The 19,777-nt window shown below is 35.3% G+C and overlaps 1 protein-coding gene and 1 long non-coding RNA gene across 7 annotated transcripts in view; one reads left to right on the top strand and one right to left on the bottom strand.

The window, feature by feature from the left end:
• Window positions 1–3,539: 3,539 nt before the first annotated feature.
• LOC149136148 (uncharacterized) lies at window positions 3,540–6,691 on the bottom strand. Its single transcript, XR_016241605.1, has 2 exons — window positions 6,559–6,691; window positions 3,540–4,011 (listed from the first exon to the last, which is right to left on the bottom strand). It is a non-coding gene; the product is annotated as an uncharacterized LOC149136148 (long non-coding RNA).
• LOC106881212 (condensin-2 complex subunit G2) overlaps window positions 6,682–19,777 on the top strand; it is a 241,358-nt gene continuing 228,262 nt past the window's right edge. For 5 of the 6 annotated variants that reach the window (XM_089351034.1, XM_089351033.1, XM_089351030.1 and 2 more), the window contains exon 1: window positions 7,546–7,681. In XM_089351034.1, coding sequence (XP_089207160.1) covers window positions 7,604–7,681 — 78 coding nt within the window. In that variant the 5' untranslated portion in view covers window positions 7,546–7,603. Of the gene's footprint in view, window positions 6,922–7,545; window positions 7,682–19,777 lie in introns of those variants that run through there. The other variant, XM_089351031.1, reaches the window with a different exon arrangement.

Genomic DNA, 19,777 nt, shown 5'->3' with positions numbered 1-19,777 from the left:
TGACAAATATTTGTCCTCATATTGTTTGTTGTTAACACGTTTCAGCTGATATACCCTCCATCCTTCATCAGGTATATTGGGGAAATTTCAAACCTGGGTTCTCATTCCTAAAGTATTTTTTGATGTTGTTATTATTATTATTATTATTATTATTATTCAGGTCACTGCCTGGACTCGATCTCAGAATCTTGAGGTTAGTAGCCCGCGCTCTCAACCACTATGCCATATGCCCGTGGACAATTATGGTTAAGAGCGCGAGCTACTAACCCCAAGATTCCAAGTTCGATTCCAGGCAGTGACCTGAATAATATTAATAATAATAATAATAACAACAACAACAGCAACAACATCAAAAAATACCTTAGGAATGAGAACCCAGGTTCGAAATTTCCCCAAGACACCTGATGAAGGCTGGATGGTATATCAGCCGAAATGTGTTAACAACAAACAAGATGAGTATAAATATCCGTCAATTGTAAATAATGTACATAATTCCTTGTCTCTTAAATATAGAACTATATAAAAATAAAATATGCTGTTATGAATGACACATGAAAAACAAATTAAAATTATGATAACATGCGTGATAGTTGAAAAGGAAAATATGAAGTGTGTGCTGCTCACCCCACACTGAGCAACACCACTCGCTGCCTCTGAGTCCTAATTTCCTTTTAATCTCTGTTCCAGTTCCCCTATCACTCCATGACTGCACTCCCTCGTAACCTTTTTCACCGGGGGAGGGGTCTTCTAAATTCTGAGGTGTCTGCTCTTTTTTTTCTGTGGGGAAATGGGGTGGGTGGGTTTGGTGTCTGTATGGGGAGGATGGGTCTGAGTGGTCTTGGGTGGGATGGAGTTGGACTGGGGTACCACATCACACTCACTGTTATTTCTTTTTTCTCTTCTTCCTTCTACTCTCTGTTACTCTCCATTCTTCTTCCGTCTGTCTTTTCTTCCTCTCTTTTCTCTTCTGTCTCCACAACTGTTTTCTCTGCTATTGTCCTCTGTAGAGGGCAGTATGCTCTAATGTGACCCTTTTGGCCACATTTAAAACAATGTGGTACTCTGCCCTCTACCCACATTCTCAGCACAATTTCCCCCAACGTCACCATCTCTGCCAAACTCTCCAGTTGCTCCTCCTCCGTCTGTATAATTAATTCTAGTGTCTTCCCTTTCCACCCTCCTTCTTCCGTTTCTGTGGCTTGAAGGACAGCCACTTTCTCCTCACTTCCAACAAAGACAGCTGCTGCCACCCAAGCCACTTCTGTATCAGGTGGGATTGCTTCTACCCTTACCTTGGAAGTCTTTCTTCCAAGGTATTTGGGAGAAGTACTACTTCCTCTGTTTTCACGGCCACACTCACCAGCCTCCTCTACTGTCCTAAACTGGACGACCATTGTTCCATATCTCCTTCCTTTAGTTATATATGCTATTTCCTTTGACCACTCCCTTTGCGCCTTTTCCATTTCAGCTTCTTGGCCTTTTTTCTTTTTAACAAGACATCTTATAGGTGATCGTTTTTCTCTCCATCCACTACATAATCCCTTTGGGGGCGATAACCTCACGTCGCCTCCCACTTTCTGTACCATTTTCTCATACTCCTTCAGACCAGCCAAGTCCAATTCCCTTCGCTTCATCTCTGTGGCCTCAGCAAAACTCCTTGTTTTCTCCAACACCCCGTCCATCTTTATGACTGCCATTACTAGCTCCTCCTCTGCTAAAGACAGCTCAGACCCGCTAAGGTCTGAGTACATCATCTCTACCATCAAAGCAGCAAAAAAAAAAAAAAAAAAAAAAAACGTCTGACTCACACAAATGACAAACCAAATGCATTCTGGGTAACCAGAAGCCAGGTAAGCAAGCTATTTACCACACAACCACTCCTATATATATAAAACCCAACTACCAGTATATATGTATATATATATATATATATATATATATATATATATACATGCAGTGTTTAGATGTAACTACTGTTCAGGTGAAGATGTAAGGTTCTCACATTGGAGATACCAAACGTAGAAAACCAAAGAATAAAGAATATTATTTACATGTTTATTTGCTGTAACCCCAAGTTTTCCAATCCTTCCAAGCATATCTCTTTCATTTTTATGGCTTTGTCTATTTCACTGTTCCATCCCTATGTTACCTTTGGTCTGGCTGGAACTTCACACCAGCAACAGATTTTATTTGTTGCTTTCAGTAGGTTGTTACATAAGATTTTCTAGTTGTTCTCTAAATTATACATCATTATGTTCTATACCTCAAATGCTTCAATTAGGTCTTCTTTAAATCTCTGACAGTTTGCTATGTCTTTAAGTCTTAATAAATTTCTTTTTCAGACTGGCTTGTGTCTCTGTGTTCCTGCTCTAAGTCTGAAGTCACTAAACACTAACCTATATTGGTTTGTACATTCTTTACAGGAAAGAACTTTACATTTACAACCATTTGTCTATCCTGCTTTTTAGTGAGAATGTTGTCAATCTAGCTTGTGTCCCCACCAGACTGATAACTTATCAGGTGACGAGCTGATTTCCTGAAGTGAGTATTGCAGATCATTAGGTCATTTGCATCACAAAATACCAGTAGCCTTGTTCCCTCCTCATTTCAAGTACCAAATCTTTAGCCTCCATGTACATCATGGAAACCACCAGGATGCTGCTCAACATGTCCATTGAAGTCACTAGCCATGAAGATCAGGTTACTGTCATTTGTCATTGAGGTCGTGTGCAAAAGGGTATTATAAAACTGATCCTTTTGTTCATCTGGCAGTCCTGGATGATGGGCATAAGCAGAGATAATAGCTGCTGTTGTAGTTTCCAAGACTAGTCTAAGCATAATTATCCTATCATACACCTGTTTACCTTGATCACTTCATCTCCCCATTTCTTCACTGAAAGTATGCCTACACTTCCTTCTATCACTATTGCCTACCAGAAAGAATTTATACCTATGTCTTTTGCCAGTGAGGAGTTTGACTGAGGCACACCTGCATCATACTGCTTGCATGCAGCACACATCTGCTTGCTTCCATTCTTGCATTTTAACAATATCACCAGGCCTATCTTTCATTGTGCCTAAATTACTTGTGCTGTCCTAATGTTGTAAACTTGAGAGGAAGAGCAAGTAAGGAGTTGGGAGATAGCTTTAAATAATAAAAGAAAGTTTGCAGGCAGACTGGTCCTGCACATTATCAGATATACAAATATTAATATAATCACTCAACTGAACCACCATTTCTTTAGATACTCAAACATTCAGGGTTATGTAAATAAATAAATATATAGAATTAAAAAACAACACTAGCTGAAGGTGGATATTGTATATGTCTAACATTTAGATGAAAGAGCATGTGTGAAAGGAGTGGAAAAATTGAGAAAGAAGTCTGTAAGTCTCTAAGAGATTAATGAAAATATTTCTTAGAACTTGAAAATAAAGCTTAAACTAGTGCCTGGGTTACAAGTATATTCCAAAATAGAGAATGAATCTTAGTTTGAACTTGAAATTAATACTTGAGAATTTTTAAGACAACACTTAAATACATACATATAAAAATATTACGTTTATAAAAGAAAAAATATACTATTGGTTACAAATGAGTTATGAATAAGAAAATGGGTTGCAGTGGTAAAATGTTGAGTAAATAATATTACATATTTAAGAGAAAAAATGCAGTCGGTATAACTTAGCATTGTTCATATTTGTACATCCCAATAGCAAATGTACATGTGGGTAGTAACCAGCATAATTATTTAAACTACAAGGTATATTGCATACAATGCACATACATGTATTTCTGATCAAACTTTGTTGGAAAATCATTCGAAAATCCCCGAAGTATTTACATCACCAACTGACTGGAACAAGTTGTTCAAAATCCGCTCTTCTTCCTGGATCTCTGCATCAGTCAAGCCTTGGTTGACAATTCTCAATTTTTGCTCCAGATCTCTTTCATTTTTCATATTTATGTTGATGTTCTCCATAACTACTATTTTCAAGGTACTTCTCAAGCTGAAATGAAAGAAATTTTACCTTTTATTTCTCTAGAAGTGCTAGCTACTACTGTTCAGGTGCTTCTCAAAATTCCAATGAATTTTTATTTTGTTTACATGTTTTAAATGTGATTGTTAGAAAAATTATTTTTCCACAGGTCTTTACTCACCTCCTGTTTATCATTGCCTACAGGAATGCCATTATACTAATAACCTTGTTCTTATCACTGATTACCTAGTTGAATTAGAAAAGAAATTCCAGGTGTGGAAGCAAAACTGGGATAAAAAGGCTTTAAAGTTAATTTAACAAAAACCAAAGTCCTAGTTAGCAGGAAAACAGACAGTACATTTACACTTTCAGCTCTGTTCTATATGTAAAAACTATGTAGGTGGAATTCCATACAGTGTTTCCAGGGTAAACTATATACACACAAGAGTTTCAGTGAAATCACATGTGAGGGAACAATAAACACTAAGAACTCATGGGAAATACATTTTCTCAAATGATGAGGATTCTTAAAGATAGTAAATAGTTTCTCATTTTTAGCTTACCTAAATAGCATTGGAGGCTGATATTCTGATAGTACTGCTACCAATCACCTCCCCCTCCCTGGCCCACTTGTATTTTCCTTTTCTTTTGTCCAAACAGATTCACCACCAACCATGCTCTACCCATTCACCTCTCTTCTCATCTGTCACGCTCTGAAATTCATCACTTCTGTAAAGTGGTTGTCATTAAGAAAGGGCATTCAGCTATAGAAACCATACCAAGCAAATATTGGAGCTCAATGAAGTCATCTGGTTTGTCAGGTCCTGTCAAATTGTCCAATGTCAGCATAGAATACAGATATTAAATGATGATGATGCTGTAACAACAATTATGTACTACAATAGTTGCTAACATGCGAGGTTCTTAAGATTGGGTTTGTTTTTCAACAAATCTAAATTAGATGTCACTGTTAATGACATTCATTCTTGCTCTCCTCTCTCTTCTCCATCTGAGGTAGCCATGTTTTTTCTCATGCAAGACACCTTTCTGTCCTTCACTACTACTCCCCACCAACCAGTTGAGGGTCCTGCAAGTTACTTGGTGATCTCAGTACTGCTGGTGCCATGTAAAAAGCATTCAGTACAATCTGTAAAATGGTTGACATTAGGGAGGGCATCCAGTCATAGAAACCTATGGTGGCTGAATACACATGATAAATGTTTTACAGTATCAATCAAAGATTAAATAGCCCCAATTCTTGTCCTTAATTCAACAGACATGTTTTGTGAGACATGAAAGAACTATTTTGTCGTGGTGGCATAGCACAGTCATGCTTTGCCCATTTCATTCATTTACTGCTGGCTGCAGAAGGTACTTGTAGCAACTTCCACCCAGCAGTGTTGCACACCTATTTCAAGGAGCTAGGTCAGTTGCAGCATTGATGGCGAGGAAGCAACATCATTTTCAACAATGTAGCATGTTTTCTGTTCACTACCAACTTAATTGGCCGCAGATTTAATGGCCCTAGTGCTACATCAATCTTTCAGCTATGAATTTATTATAGTGTTTACAACCTATGTTGCACAGCTCATTTTGTTTATAGCAGATTTCATTTTGCAGCTTATAAGCATCAACTTAAATGCACCTTAAGTCTAGGGAATTTCATTCATGTCTCGCTACACATTTCTCATTCTTCCATTGCACTACACACTTTTTAACTTTTACACACTAACCTAAGTGGTAGTCTTTTTTAATGTAACACGTGTGGTTTACACTAAAGAATAAAGTACTATATTTTATTTACAACTTTGCCTTCTGATATTTATTTATACATTCATACTTGTTAAATTGGTGACTACCAATCCACTAAACTTGGGGCCCCCACTAGTGACGTTTCCACATATTGTCTCATTACTAAATTGGTGACTCTTCCTACATAATTTTACATTACTAAACATGCGTATCTGATGGTTGGTATGCTTACAATGGTGTTGATGAAATAGGTGCTTGTGCACACACACATTTTACAACTTGAAAAAGAAAAAAAATGTGCACACAAGGTTTTCAAGATGAAACTGGATTTTTAATCAAAGAAATTTGTGTGATAGTTACTAGCATGGATGTACACATACTTTGCAAAAAATTACAGTTTGCTCATAGACACATAAAAAGTTAGTACTGGTGCCACATAAATAAGCACTCAGTACACTGTAAAGTGGTTGGTGTTAGGAAGGGCATCCGGCTATAGAAACCATGCCAAAACAGACAATAGGACGTGGTGCAGCTTTTGTCAAACCGTCCAACGTATGCCAGTATGGAAAACGGACGTTAATGATGACGATGGTGATTAAGGGGACAGCCAGGAAATTTCTGCCGGTTCTTATACATCCTTTAATTGAGGTTTTCATGAAATACTTCTAAGTTATCTATTTTGTTTAACTAGCAGGTTTAGGGGTTTTAAATAATAAAATTGAATTGACTAGGAATAACATAATTTCAAAAAGAGAACTAAAAAATATCCCAATTTCATCAACAGGACTCTCTCTCTCTCATTAAGCTGCTTGCAAAGGAACCTACTTGAATAGTGGCTTCTAAAGATCTGTTTACACGAAATTATTGCATGTCACTGTCGTTATTCCGAACGGAAGAAGTACCAGGACCTGACAGTGAACTATCTCTTCCAACCTGTTGTGTTCGAGACTTTCGGAGGGATTGGACCACTAGCCACGTTGGCAGGTGATGCCCGTGAGGACGTTTCGCTTTCCCAATGCCTTAGCATCGAACGTGGTAAAGCTGCGAGCGTGCTGGCTTGCTTCAGTAGGTTCCGTTAAACCTGATGGGTGCGACAAGTTGCTGTGATGAAAAAAAAAAAAATCCCCACAAATGGTTTCAATACAATTTTAACAGAAAGCTATGGAAGAATTAGATGAAAGTTCTCCGGTAATTTTCTTTCCTGTAAATAAATGTTAATTATACACGCTCCATGTTTAAATGTCGCCCAAGTTCTTCTGGGGTGAGATAAAAAATAAACACAATTTCAATCGATTGTAGTTCTTAAAATTGATGTTTTTTAAAAGTTGTTTGTTGTTTCTACGTTTTCATTTAATCATTTATATTATATAATTTTAAAATGTTTTTCTTTCCTTAAAGTTCCTATTTAAATGCTCGTAAGGTAACCGAAAGCTTTCTCTTTCAGAATTAAAGTAAAAAATATTTTGTTTACGTTTCGGTATTTCAAATAGACCTTGATATTTTTATACTCTCCCATTTACTCGAAATACACTGCGCGTCACTCACGAATATTTTTAATCACGGAATATTTCTAATAAATTTTGGGTAAACTATAGTTCAATCATGGACTCTGTCCGAAATGTTAGATACTCTTTTTCAAAAGCAAACAAATACGTGCCCACCTTTTTTTTTTTTACTGCACTGTATCTTGCTATCTAAATCTCAACTAGTTTCTTGAATGATTTAACAACGTATTCCGATCAGCAGTGATACTACTGCCGCATGTAGCGAGATTTGACAATTAAATCTCGTCTCACGAACGAGATAACCTTTGTGTTGGCGCCATTTACAATTTCAACTGTTATGATTTTGTCAGCGTATTTTTTGCAAAATGGTTATGCGAAATCAATTAACTGCTATAGCCGCGAAAGAGGATCCGCTGCAGCTTGTTGCCTTTATGATACAAACAGTAAATACCTTTTATTCTGTCTATAGCATACTCTTTGTATTTTTCATAAATTATATTTGATGAATTTTAAAATATTTATAATAATTTTCTATAACAATATCTAGTTTGTCAAAATTACTAGGTGCCTTGCGTGTTTAGCATTTCAATTAATGATTATTGTAAAATTTTCCAATAGTTTGATTGATTTTGAATTTGGATTGATTACTTTAAAACAACGAAATAAGCCTAAATCAAAGAAACTGGATTTTGTATTAATGCATTAGCGGACGTCAGCGATAGGTAGCACAGACAATTGGAATTTCTCCATTTTGACGTTTTTTTTTCAAATTTTTTGACTGTGGCCTTGGAAGTTTTCGAAAAATGATGATTTTTTTTTTGTTTAATATAAAGATCTCGGTCAAACTAAAGGGTTTGACCCCCAGCAAAAACAAAGGGAAAAATAGTGTAATAGGTGTAAAACAACTTGCTGTAAACGAATAGGAAAAAAAAAATAATGTGCGCTGACGACCCTAGCAGGTGGGGGGAGGACTTTCGGAAAATTCACAAGATCCGATTTTTCCGTCATAACTTCCAGTAAAATATATATATATATATATACATGTATGAATATATTGATTTTTTTTTAACGGAATCCCACGGTTTTGGTTATAGAGGATCCGATTCTGAAAAAAAAAATTTGTTTTCAAAAATCCCATTTTCAAAATTTCAAGGGCCACATTTCGGATTGAGTATGTTACCGCAGTGGTAGAGATGGACTATATGTAATCTGAACCTTTCCCCCCCTTATTTATTAATTTTTTTTACGGAATCCCACGTTTTAGGCTATGGAGATTCCGATTCTGAAAAAAAAAGTTTTGAAAAATTTCAATCCCCCCCCCCACCAAGCAGGCTATTTACATGCTAGAAATAACAGCCAAATCTCACAAAACTAGTGTTAGGGTTAGGTTTAGGTTTAGGGTTAGGGTTAGGTTTACCCTGTGGATCTATATAAAAACCGGGGGGGGGGAATCGAAATTTTGAAATTGAGATTTTTGAAAATTTTTTTCCAGAATCGGATTCTCCATGGTCTGAAACATAGGATTCCGTAAAAATAACAAAATTTAAAAAGGGGGGGGGATATACCCAGATTACATATACTCCATCTCCACCACCGCAGTTTTGTGAGATTTGGCTGTTATTTCAGTAATATTTGTGTAGGTTCCTCAGGCTCTTTGGGAGAATATTAAAAAGCTGTGGGCCCCTGAAACCAAACTGTTGCAGTAACTGGTCCTGAAGCGCGATGGCATTGCTGGGATCTTTGGCACTATGCAGTATCGTCCCGTTCTGGCATTGGTGTAGCTTTCAATGCCAAAATTTGGCACAATTCCTTCCAGATGTATATTACTGCATTCCTCTCCCGCCTTCTTTCCAGGGAGTAGAGTCTTAGCTGTTTCAGCCTTTCCCAGTAGTAATGGTATGACAAAAGAATGAATGAGACCTCGATATTATGTAAATAAAGGAATTTATCTGTATATATATGTAAGGGAACGACCGTGCGAACTCATAAAAGGAGAAATGGTGACGAATGGAAAAACAGAGGACTCCTTTTATTTAAACGTGTCACACGGTCGAACAAAAATATATATCAAATGATGATATATATGATATGTTATGCTACGATAACATAGATGACCAGTAATGAAAGACCACAACCGTATAAGATGAATAACAGAGATATTTATTGTAGCGTTAAAGATGTATGTCTGTGTGAGAGTGTGAATGCGACATATAATAACATAATCAAAGACAGGCCGTCATGCAAAGAAAAGTGTGTATGTGAGTGATACATGTGAGTGTTTACAGCAGATAGAAAGAGAGTCAATAACACGTGAACAATTATACCAGTTGTTTAGCACACTATAGGAAAAGTTCTGTATGTGAAAGTGAGTTGGCTGAGTGTGGCAGAGCTTATCACTAGTTGTGTTTTGGCTTCGATGCCGGGCCGTGATTCTTGTTATACAGATGTTCATCGCTGGCTGAGAATTTCTTGTCTGTTTAAGAACTCTTGTCTGTTTATTTACCGTGGTGAAGCTGAGTCACCGAACAGAATCGAAGAGAGAGATGTACCGCGGAGTTTGGTGTGGTGTACATAGTAAATCGTGTTGACGCTGGTAGCGTAGAGGCTGCTTGGTAGGTGCTGGTTAGTAGTCGTAGACTCTTGTTGCTGATATGGCGACGGCGGAGGTCATCGTGGCTGGACGAAGCTGCTGAAGTGGTCGCTGGCTGCTGCTGCTGTCGTGTGGTACACGGAACAGTTCTCAAAGAGAAACTGGACCGAGACAAATTATTGGGTATGAGTTGATCTATATATAGCGTTAAGAGGGCTCCAAATGCCTTTAGAATTTTACTCTATCACGTGACCTTATTAGGGGCCGTGATTGGTCAGTTTGCGTTCTGGCGGGAACGGTTCGAAGAAGCTGCCGATTCGAATAATAATCAGTCACGTGATAAGAAGAAATGGGTTCTCTACTACGCTCGCATTTATTTATATTTAAATGAGAAGATTGTATGTAATGGCGATAGTAGTTTGTATCTAATGGCGGGAGGTAGTTTCACTACATATATATATATATATATATATATATATATATATAATTAAAATATAGATATGCAGGGCAGGGAATCATCAACTAGTAATAAAATTAATAATTAACAATTCTGCCGGGTAGCTCAGTATGAAAAAAACCTTCTTCGGTAAATAATTTATAATCATAAATATATAGGGATTGACAGTAACCTGCTTCTCCAACATACTGAGAATTCAGAAATAGCAGTCAAAGAACTACTGATTTCAAAACTACAAATTATTACTCCAGATTGATAGCGATATTTTTGATACACACAGAACAAAAAACAATAGAGAAGAGTAAAAAACACTTGCCTTTAGTTAATTTAGTTATACAGCAGGAATTCGTTCGAGTCTCTTTCCTAAACGGGACTATTTCTGATACACGCTGAATTGAAATTCATTAGGGCAAGAGGTTTTGAACTTACTGGCCGATAAATTTCTTAACGTCTTCTTCACGTGGTATTGATGTTCACATGGTCAAAATTAACGTGAGTTATTTAGACATTAACAAATTTATTAGAATATTTAGCTGAAGATCAGAATAGAGTATTATGTACTCTTAACTGTGAAACAATTGTACTAAATTAACTAAAGGCAAGTGTTTTTTACTCTTCTCTATTGTTTTTTGTTCTGTGTGTATCAAAAATATCGCTATCAATCTGGAGTAATAATTTGTAGTTTTGAAATCAGTAGTTCTTTGACTGCTATTTCTGAATTCTCAGTATGTTGGAGAAGCAGGTTACTGTCAATCCCTATATATTTATGATTATATATATATATATATATATATATATATATATATAAGTCAGTAAATAGTGGGGTTGTGTTAACCGCACGTGGAGAAATAATAGGAAAATGAAAAAAAGCCAGAATGCTGAACTCGAAGCATATTTTAATAAAGATTTCTTCTAACCGGTTTTCATTGCGAAAAAGCAAATTATCAAGAAGAAGGAGAATGAAAATGTTTTTTTACAAAGAAGTACAAAATGAAGAAAATAATATATAAAACAATAATATATAAAAAAATAAATATACCCATACATTATATTGTCTTTGAGCTTTTGTAGTTCAATAGTAGTTCATGTATAAACTGGTAGGAAAAATAAGGATGCATGAGAGTTGAGAGTTTTGTTAGGTTTAAGAAAAAAGGGTTAAAAGTTTGTGTTAAGCAGGAAATGTGGTGTCAAAACAGGAAGTGTGTGTAAGGGGAGACAAGTGTTTTTAGTTGGAGTTATGAACTCTTTTTCAACAGGAAGTTTGTGTCTGTTCATAGAGAAATAAGGTCACTGAGGGGTGTGTGTGTTAAGAAATGGTTGGAATTTCTCTATGAAAAGATTCTCCTTGTTGATTCTTTCTTGTGTGGAGATTCTGTCTTTACATTGATAGAAAGGGAATATAATGAATTTAGGTTTTTTGTTTCTGGCGCAAGAGTCTATGTGGCCACTGAGTGGAATTTGGCGGTATTGAGGGAGGTTTATTTGTTCCTTATGGACAGCTACTCTTCTACGCAATGGGAGGCTCGTCTGTCCGATATAGAAGTTTTGGCAACCTGCGCAAGTGAGGACATAAATGAGGTTACCAGAGGAACAAGAGAAATTGGTTTTAATTTTAAACTTTGTTCCTCGTTTGAAGGTAAATTCAGAGCCTTCAAGTAGGTAGGGGCAGGTGCCACAATTAGGGCGTGCACATTTTTTAACTGATGGGGGTGGAAGTGGTATATGTAGTTTGGAATTGGTTAATAATGTTTTCAAAGATTTGTGTTGCCTTTTGCATTTAAGGACTTTGTGTGTATTAATGATATTGTTCATTTTCGGGTCTGTGGTGAGTAAGGGGAGGTTTTGTTTAATTGTGGTATATGCTTCGATGTTTTTGGGGTTATAGGTGGAGATGTATGGAAGTATTTTGGTGTTGGGTGTGTTATTATGTTGGTTGGTTTTTAGTGTGTTTTTGTCAAGTTCCTTGGCACGTTTTATTGGAGGGATATTGGCGTTGTAACAGTGTTTTTTTGAGATCTTGTAAGCGTATTTCTCGAGTGGTTGGGTCAGAGACAATGGTGCAAATTCTTTTAGCTAAATTAAAGGGGATATTTATCTTGGTGTGTTTTCGGTGGCATGTGCTAAAAAGGAGGTATTGTTGGAGTCTGTAGGTTTGTGATAGATGTCGGTTGTGATTTAGTTATTAGGTGTTTTTATAATTAAGAGATCAAGAAAAGGGAGATGATGTTTGCTGAATTCCATAGTGAATTGAATGCTGGGATGTATGTTATTAAGTATGGATTTGAATTCTAGAAGTTTTTCATAGGGTTCCTTCCATATGATGAAACAATCCTCCAAATATCTTTTCCAAAGGTGTCCAAATTTTTGGCGTGAGGTTTCATATAGTGTTAATTCAAAAAAACCCATTATGCGGTTCGCAAGGACTGGTGCAGCTTTAGTACCCATCGCGATACCACATTTTTGGCGAAAGTATGTGTCTGCAAACAGGAAGTAATTGTTGGTCAGAATGAACTTAAGTGATTCTATGATGAAAGTTGTGTTGATGCGATTAGGAAATGTTTCTGGGTGTTTGTGCAGCCAGAATTTAATTGCCTCAATCGCATATTCATGAGGGATATTTGTATAAAGGTTGACCACGTCAAAAGAAACCAAGAGTGACTCCTCGTTTGTTGTTTTCGGGAGGTGATTGAGCATGTCAAGATCATCTCTAATGAAACTTTTGATGTGGCTTAGGAAAGGTTTCAAAAGAATGTCCAAGAAATTGCTTAAGCGATGTGTTTCGCAGGAGGTGCCTGCTATAATGGGTCTTAGTTTTAAATCTTCCGGTGCCTTGATGTTGATGTAGATTTCAGAGGAGAGTTTGCAAGCTTCGGTGATGGATTTGTTCTTATGGATTTTAGGGAGGCCATAGAAGAGGCTGGGCTTGCATTTGAAATTAGTGATGTAATCTTTTTCTTTGTCCGTGAGTCCTTGACCTTGCTGGAGTATAAGGGTGGTGAGGTTTTTGAGAGTTTTTTGTTGTTTATAGTTGGTGATAGTTTCATAGAAGGAGTTGTCGTTTAGTAAGGAGAGTGCTAGGTGTTTGTAAAAATCTGTGTTCATTAGGACTACAGTACTACCTTTGTCAGCTTCTTTGATAGTAAGGCTTTTGTCCTGTTGTAAGTCTCTTAGGTTTTTCCATTCTATGCTATTAAAGTTTGATTTGACCTTGGTTTTAGGTGGGGTAAAAGGGAAACTCTGGATGTGGTTGCAAAAATCATCTAGTGCTTTATTCCTTCCTTTGGAAGGTATGAAGTTGCTTTTGTTTTTAATAATTGAGTCCTGTTGAAAAAGAGTTCATAACTCCAACTAAAAACACTTGTCTCCCCTTACACACACTTCCTGTTTTGACACCACATTTCCTGCTTAACACAAACTTTTAACCCTTTTTTTAAAACCTAACAAAACTCTCAACTCTCATGCATCCTTATTTTTCCTACCAGTTTATACATGAACTACTATTGAACTACAAAAGCTCAAAGACAATATAATGTATGGGTATATTTATTTTTTTTATATATTATTGTTTTATATATTATTTTCTTCATTTTGTACTTCTTTGTAAAAAAACATTTTCATTCTCCTTCTTCTTGATAATTTGCTTTTTCGCAATGAAAACCGGTTAGAAGAAATCTTTATTAAAATATGCTTCGAGTTCAGCATTCTAGCTTTTTTTCATTTTCCTATATATATATATATATATCATCATCATCATCATCATCATCATCGTTTAACGTCCGCTTTCCATGCTAGCATGGGTTGGACGATTTGACTGAGGACTGGTGAAACCGGATGGCAACACCAGGCTCCAGTCTAATTTGGCAGAGTTTCTACAGCTGGATGCCCTTCCTAACGCCAACCACTCAGAGAGTGTAGTGGGTGCTTTTACGTGTCACCCGCACGAAAATGGCCACGCTCGAAATGGTGTCTTTTATGTGCCACCCGCACAAGCCAGTCCAGGGGCACTGGCAACGATCTCGCTCGAAAATCCTACGGGAGCCAGTCAGGCGGTACTGGCAACGGCCACGCTCAAAATGGTGCATCTCATGTGCCACCCGCACAAGAACCAGTCCAGGGGCACTGGCAACGATCTTACTTGGCTTGCCGGGTCTTCTCACGCACAGCACATTTCCAAAGGTCTCGGTCAGTAGTCATCGCCTCGGTGAGGCCCAATGTACGAAGGTCTTGCCTCACCACCTCAGCCCAGGTCTTCCTGGGCCTACCTCTTCCACGGGTTCCCTCAACTGTTAGGGTGTGGCACTTTTTCACGCAGCTATCCTCATCCATTCTCACCACATGTCCATACCAGCGCAATCGTCTCTCTTGCACACCACAACTGATGCTTCTAATGTTCAGCTTTTCTCTCAAGATACTTACACTCTGACGGGTATTCACATTGACATTACACATCCAACGGAGCAACATGAGTTAACGTCCATTTTCCATGCTAGCATGGGTTGGATGGTTCGACTGCGGTCTGGGTGTGTGTGCATATGTATATATATGTATGTGTGTGTATGTATATATGTATGTATGTGTGTGTTTGCATGTATGTATGTATTCTGCATTTGTGTGTGGGTTTTTTTTTTTTATATAAAAGCCCATCAACTGTTCTACTTTACCTGTGTAAAATCGGGGTATGATATCTATGTATATTTCCTATTTAGTATTGGGGAAGTTTCATTTATAAGGACGTACTCCCGTATTTGTCTTAGGGTTGGGTCTTTTGGGTACTTGGATAAGATGCGGATGTCAAGTTGACCCAAGTTGCCTCCATGCTGGTCTTTGGCATGTTGGTAGAGTATGGAGGACTGTTTTTTGTCGTCATATTGTCTCATATGTTTGTTTAGCCGTTCCGCAATGCTCCTAGATGTTTCACCTATATATGTCATATTCAGGTTTTTACAAGCACCTTCCATGCATTTTATGCTGTAAACTACATTTCTATTTCTGCAGTTAATGCCAGGGCTAATCCTACATACCATGCAGTTATCATTGGTATGCCCTGACAAGTGAAAATGTTTTTTTAATATGTGGTTGGGGAAAAAAGGGGATCTTTTGAAGTCGGTGTGAAAGCGAAAGAGACAGAGAGAGCACAGTTGTATCAGTGAAGTTCTTTTGAAGTTGCGTGATACGGAAGAATTGATGCGCGTGTGTGTGTGTTGGATGGGGTGTGCGAGACAGAATGTGTGGTGTGTATATAAATTGCTTTTGTGAGTATGTGTGAAAAGACAGAGAGAGTAATGTTAATGGTGTGTGTATATGAGAGAGAGATTATATGTATGAATGGATTCAGTGACACACACTCACATACATGCACGCAGGTTGTTTTAATCGATTTTCTCTGTAAGTATGGGGGCTAGGAAAAAAATAGAAAGCGCGTTCCAATCTATGCACCCGTCTCCACATGTGTGCCATTTTTCATGCGAACCCACCCAACCATTTAGCCGTGAACCTCAACACAAGAAAGAATACAACGCTCGGCCAACTTCAATTTTTATTATAGATTATTATATGTATATATATATATATATATATATATGTATATATATATATATATATATATATATATATATATATATATATATATATATATATATATATATATATATATATATGTATATATATATATATATATATATATATATATATGTATATATATATATATATATATATATATATGTATATATATATATATATATATATATGTATGTATATATATATATATATATATATATATATGTATATATATATATATATATATATATGTATATATATATATATATATATATATATATATGTATATATATATATATTATATATATATATATGTATATATATATATATGTATATATATATATATATATATATATATATATATGTATATGTATATATATATATATATGTATATATATATATATATATATATATGTATATATGTATATGTATATATATATATATATGTATATATATATATATATATATATATATGTATATATATATATATATATATATATATGTATATATATATGTATATATATATATATATATATATATATATATATATATGTATATATATATATATATATGTATATATATATATATATGTATATATATATATATATATATATGTATATATATATATATATGTATATATATATATATATATATATATGTATATATATATATATATGTATATATATATATATATATATATATGTATATATATATATATATATGTATATATATATATATATATATGTATATATATATATATATGTATATATATATATATATATATATGTATATATATATATATATGTATATATATATATATATATATATATATATATATGTATATATATATATATGTATATATATATATATATATATATATGTATATATATATATATATATGTATATATATATATATATATGTATATATATATATATATATGTATATATATATATATATATATATATATATATATGTATATATATATATATATATGTATGTATATATATGTATATATATATATATATATGTATGTATATATATATATATATATATATATATATATATGTATGTATATATATATATATATATATGTATGTATATATATATATATATATATATGTATATATATATATATATATATATATATATATGTATATATATATATATATATGTATGTATATATATGTATGTATATATATATATATATATATATATATATATATATATATATATGTATATATATATATATATAAATAATACAAAGAATATGTATGCATCTATACACACATATATGTACATGCTTACATCTACATGTGTATATAGATGCATATCAGGGTACAGGACGTTAGAAAAATGAACTACAGACAACGGAACGAACACATAGGAAAACAGATAGCCACTTGGAATTATTCCTTCGTCAGCTGCCTCTATTCTAACTAGACGTTTCGAAGATAAGGCAGAACGTACTCTAGAATAGTCTCTTCCTGAGTAGTGGATCGACCCACTAAACAGAGGATTCCAAGGTGGCAAACACAAACCAAGACAGAAAAGAATGGACAGTGAAAACAACATAAAAAAGCCGTATGGCCAAACGCGAATCTGATATTGAACGCTAGTGATATGACGAAGCTGGACGGAGAAAAAACAGTTCGTCTCGCCTTCATAGTGGCTGGAGTGAAAAGAGAGAGTTGACCACAGGTCACACGTGAGCAGAGGGGATGGTAGAGGGAGGAAGAGAGAGATGTGTATAGCAGTGAAGTAGAAGCCAAGACAACAGAAGGAAGCAGTGCGAGAGGGGGAGATGGGTAAAAAGAAAGGTAGATAGATAGAGGGATAGATAAAGATAGATAGATATATATATATATACTAGCAGAGATACCTGGCGTTGCCCGTGTTACATGCAATTGAAGGATGAGACTTTTCTCTTATATTTTCTGTAAGGAACTGGAATACATATGATTGAATTTCATCAAAATTGCACATGTGGGTTCTTTCCCTCTTTACAGACCCTAAAAAAATTCTAATCATGAGACATGTATCCCATACTATTGATCTTTATGTGCATATTTCAAAATTTCAGTCTTGTGGAACCTGTAAAAAGGATTTTGCTCCTGAGAAATGGAGCTCATGGAGCTGTAAAATGTGGGAATGAAGGCCCCTATTGGGGTGGGTGTGTTAATGTCAACCAGAGAAGTTGAATTGTTGGGAATCTTTTTAACTTGGGTCTTATAGTATGCCTGTATATATGTGAGAGTATAGTTTCACTTCAATAGTTTCAGTATGAAATTGAAAGTATGAAATTGAAAGTATTAAAGTGAAAGTATTTGAAATTACAGTAGCGACATGTTATTGTTTCACTTTTGACATGTAATACTGAAATAGTGGAATAGTTTCAGTGTTAAAGTGAAAGTATCTGACATTACAGTAGAGTGATGTTATTGTTTCACTTTTGACAGGTAATAGTGAAATAGTGGAGGAGATATGATATTGCTGTGGGCTCGAACTATGCACTAAGACACTACATGGCCTGTGTTAATTTGGAATGAAATTGGTTGTGTAGTTCTGGAGTTTTAGGGATTCACACAGACACACATTCTCATCTTTATATATGTGATATTTATGCGCATATTCGAAAATTCTAGTGTTATGAACCTTGTAAAAAGGATTTTGCTCCTTAACCCTTTCATTACCAAACCGCCCAAAGCCGCCCGAAAAAAATTTTGGTTCATGTGACCAAGCCGCCCAAAACCACCCGTAATCACCTATTCATATTTAAATGAGAATATCCGATCAAATCTCGTTAGTACATTTGTGAAAACACGTGATTATACTGTGTAAACACTTCAGCTATAGTTTTGTACGAAGATCGACGTGTTTTTTTAATTTTGTGAATTTTGAGAGATTTTTTTCCAAATTTGTTCCTGTTCTGTTTGTAAAATTTGTAATCCTGACAAAAAAAATGGATACGAATTTTATTCTGTCAAGCAGCGAGTCAGAATTCGAAGGATTTTCCATTGAAGACCTTGATAAATCTGTAACTGAAAAAAACCCCCACGTAGTTTTTGATGAATCCGATGTTTCATTTTCCGAAAGTGAAAGCAGTGAATCAGAGAGCTCCGATGATAGCGATAAAGAGAATGAATCGGTACCTGAATGGAATGAAAATTTGAAAACTCTTTCTTTCAGTGATTTTTCTGAAGAAACTGGACCAAATCACAGTCTTACCCAGGAGAGTAAAACTTTAGACTATTTCTTTTTGCTTTTCCCTATGAGCTTATTTCAATTAATTACGGCGGAAACAAACCGTTACGCTGAATGTAAACAAAGCGTAAAAAAGGATAGTTTGTGGTTTCCCACAAACTTGAGTGAAATGAAGGCATATTTTGCCATAAATATTATTATGGGCATTAGAAAACTTCCCAGAATAACGAATTACTGGAGTAGTGATGAACCCTTTGGAGACGATTATGTCTCAAGTATAATGATGAGGACATGGTTTTTGAAATTAACACAATATTTACATGTAAGAGACACGAGCAGTACACCAGTATGTGGAGAACCAGACTTTGATCCCTTATTTAAAATAAGACCCCTCATTGACTGTGTTCAAAACACATATAAAACGGTTTATAGACCAGGGAGACATTTATCAATTGATGAGGGTATGGTGGGCTATAAAGGCCGAGTGCGTTTTCGACAGTATATGCCAGGAAAACCCACAAAATGGGGGATCAAAGTTTGGAAGATTTGTGAATCAAATACTGGGTACTGCTCTGGATTTGAATTTTATACTGGCAAAAGAGACAATTATGTAAGTCAGCATGGCCTAGGGTATGATGTGGTCTGGAATTTATCACTTCCATACCATAACCAGGGCCGTATATTATTTTTTGACCGCTTTTTCAGTTCGGTCAAACTTGCGGAGAATTTAGATA

The sequence above is a fragment of the Octopus bimaculoides genome, chromosome 4 (assembly GCF_046866305.1).
Source record: "Octopus bimaculoides isolate indiv1 chromosome 4, ASM4686630v1, whole genome shotgun sequence".
NCBI lineage: Eukaryota > Metazoa > Mollusca > Cephalopoda > Octopoda > Octopodidae > Octopus > Octopus bimaculoides.
Note: the sequence above shows the minus strand (reverse complement) of the source record. Positions and strands in the feature narration are given on the sequence as shown.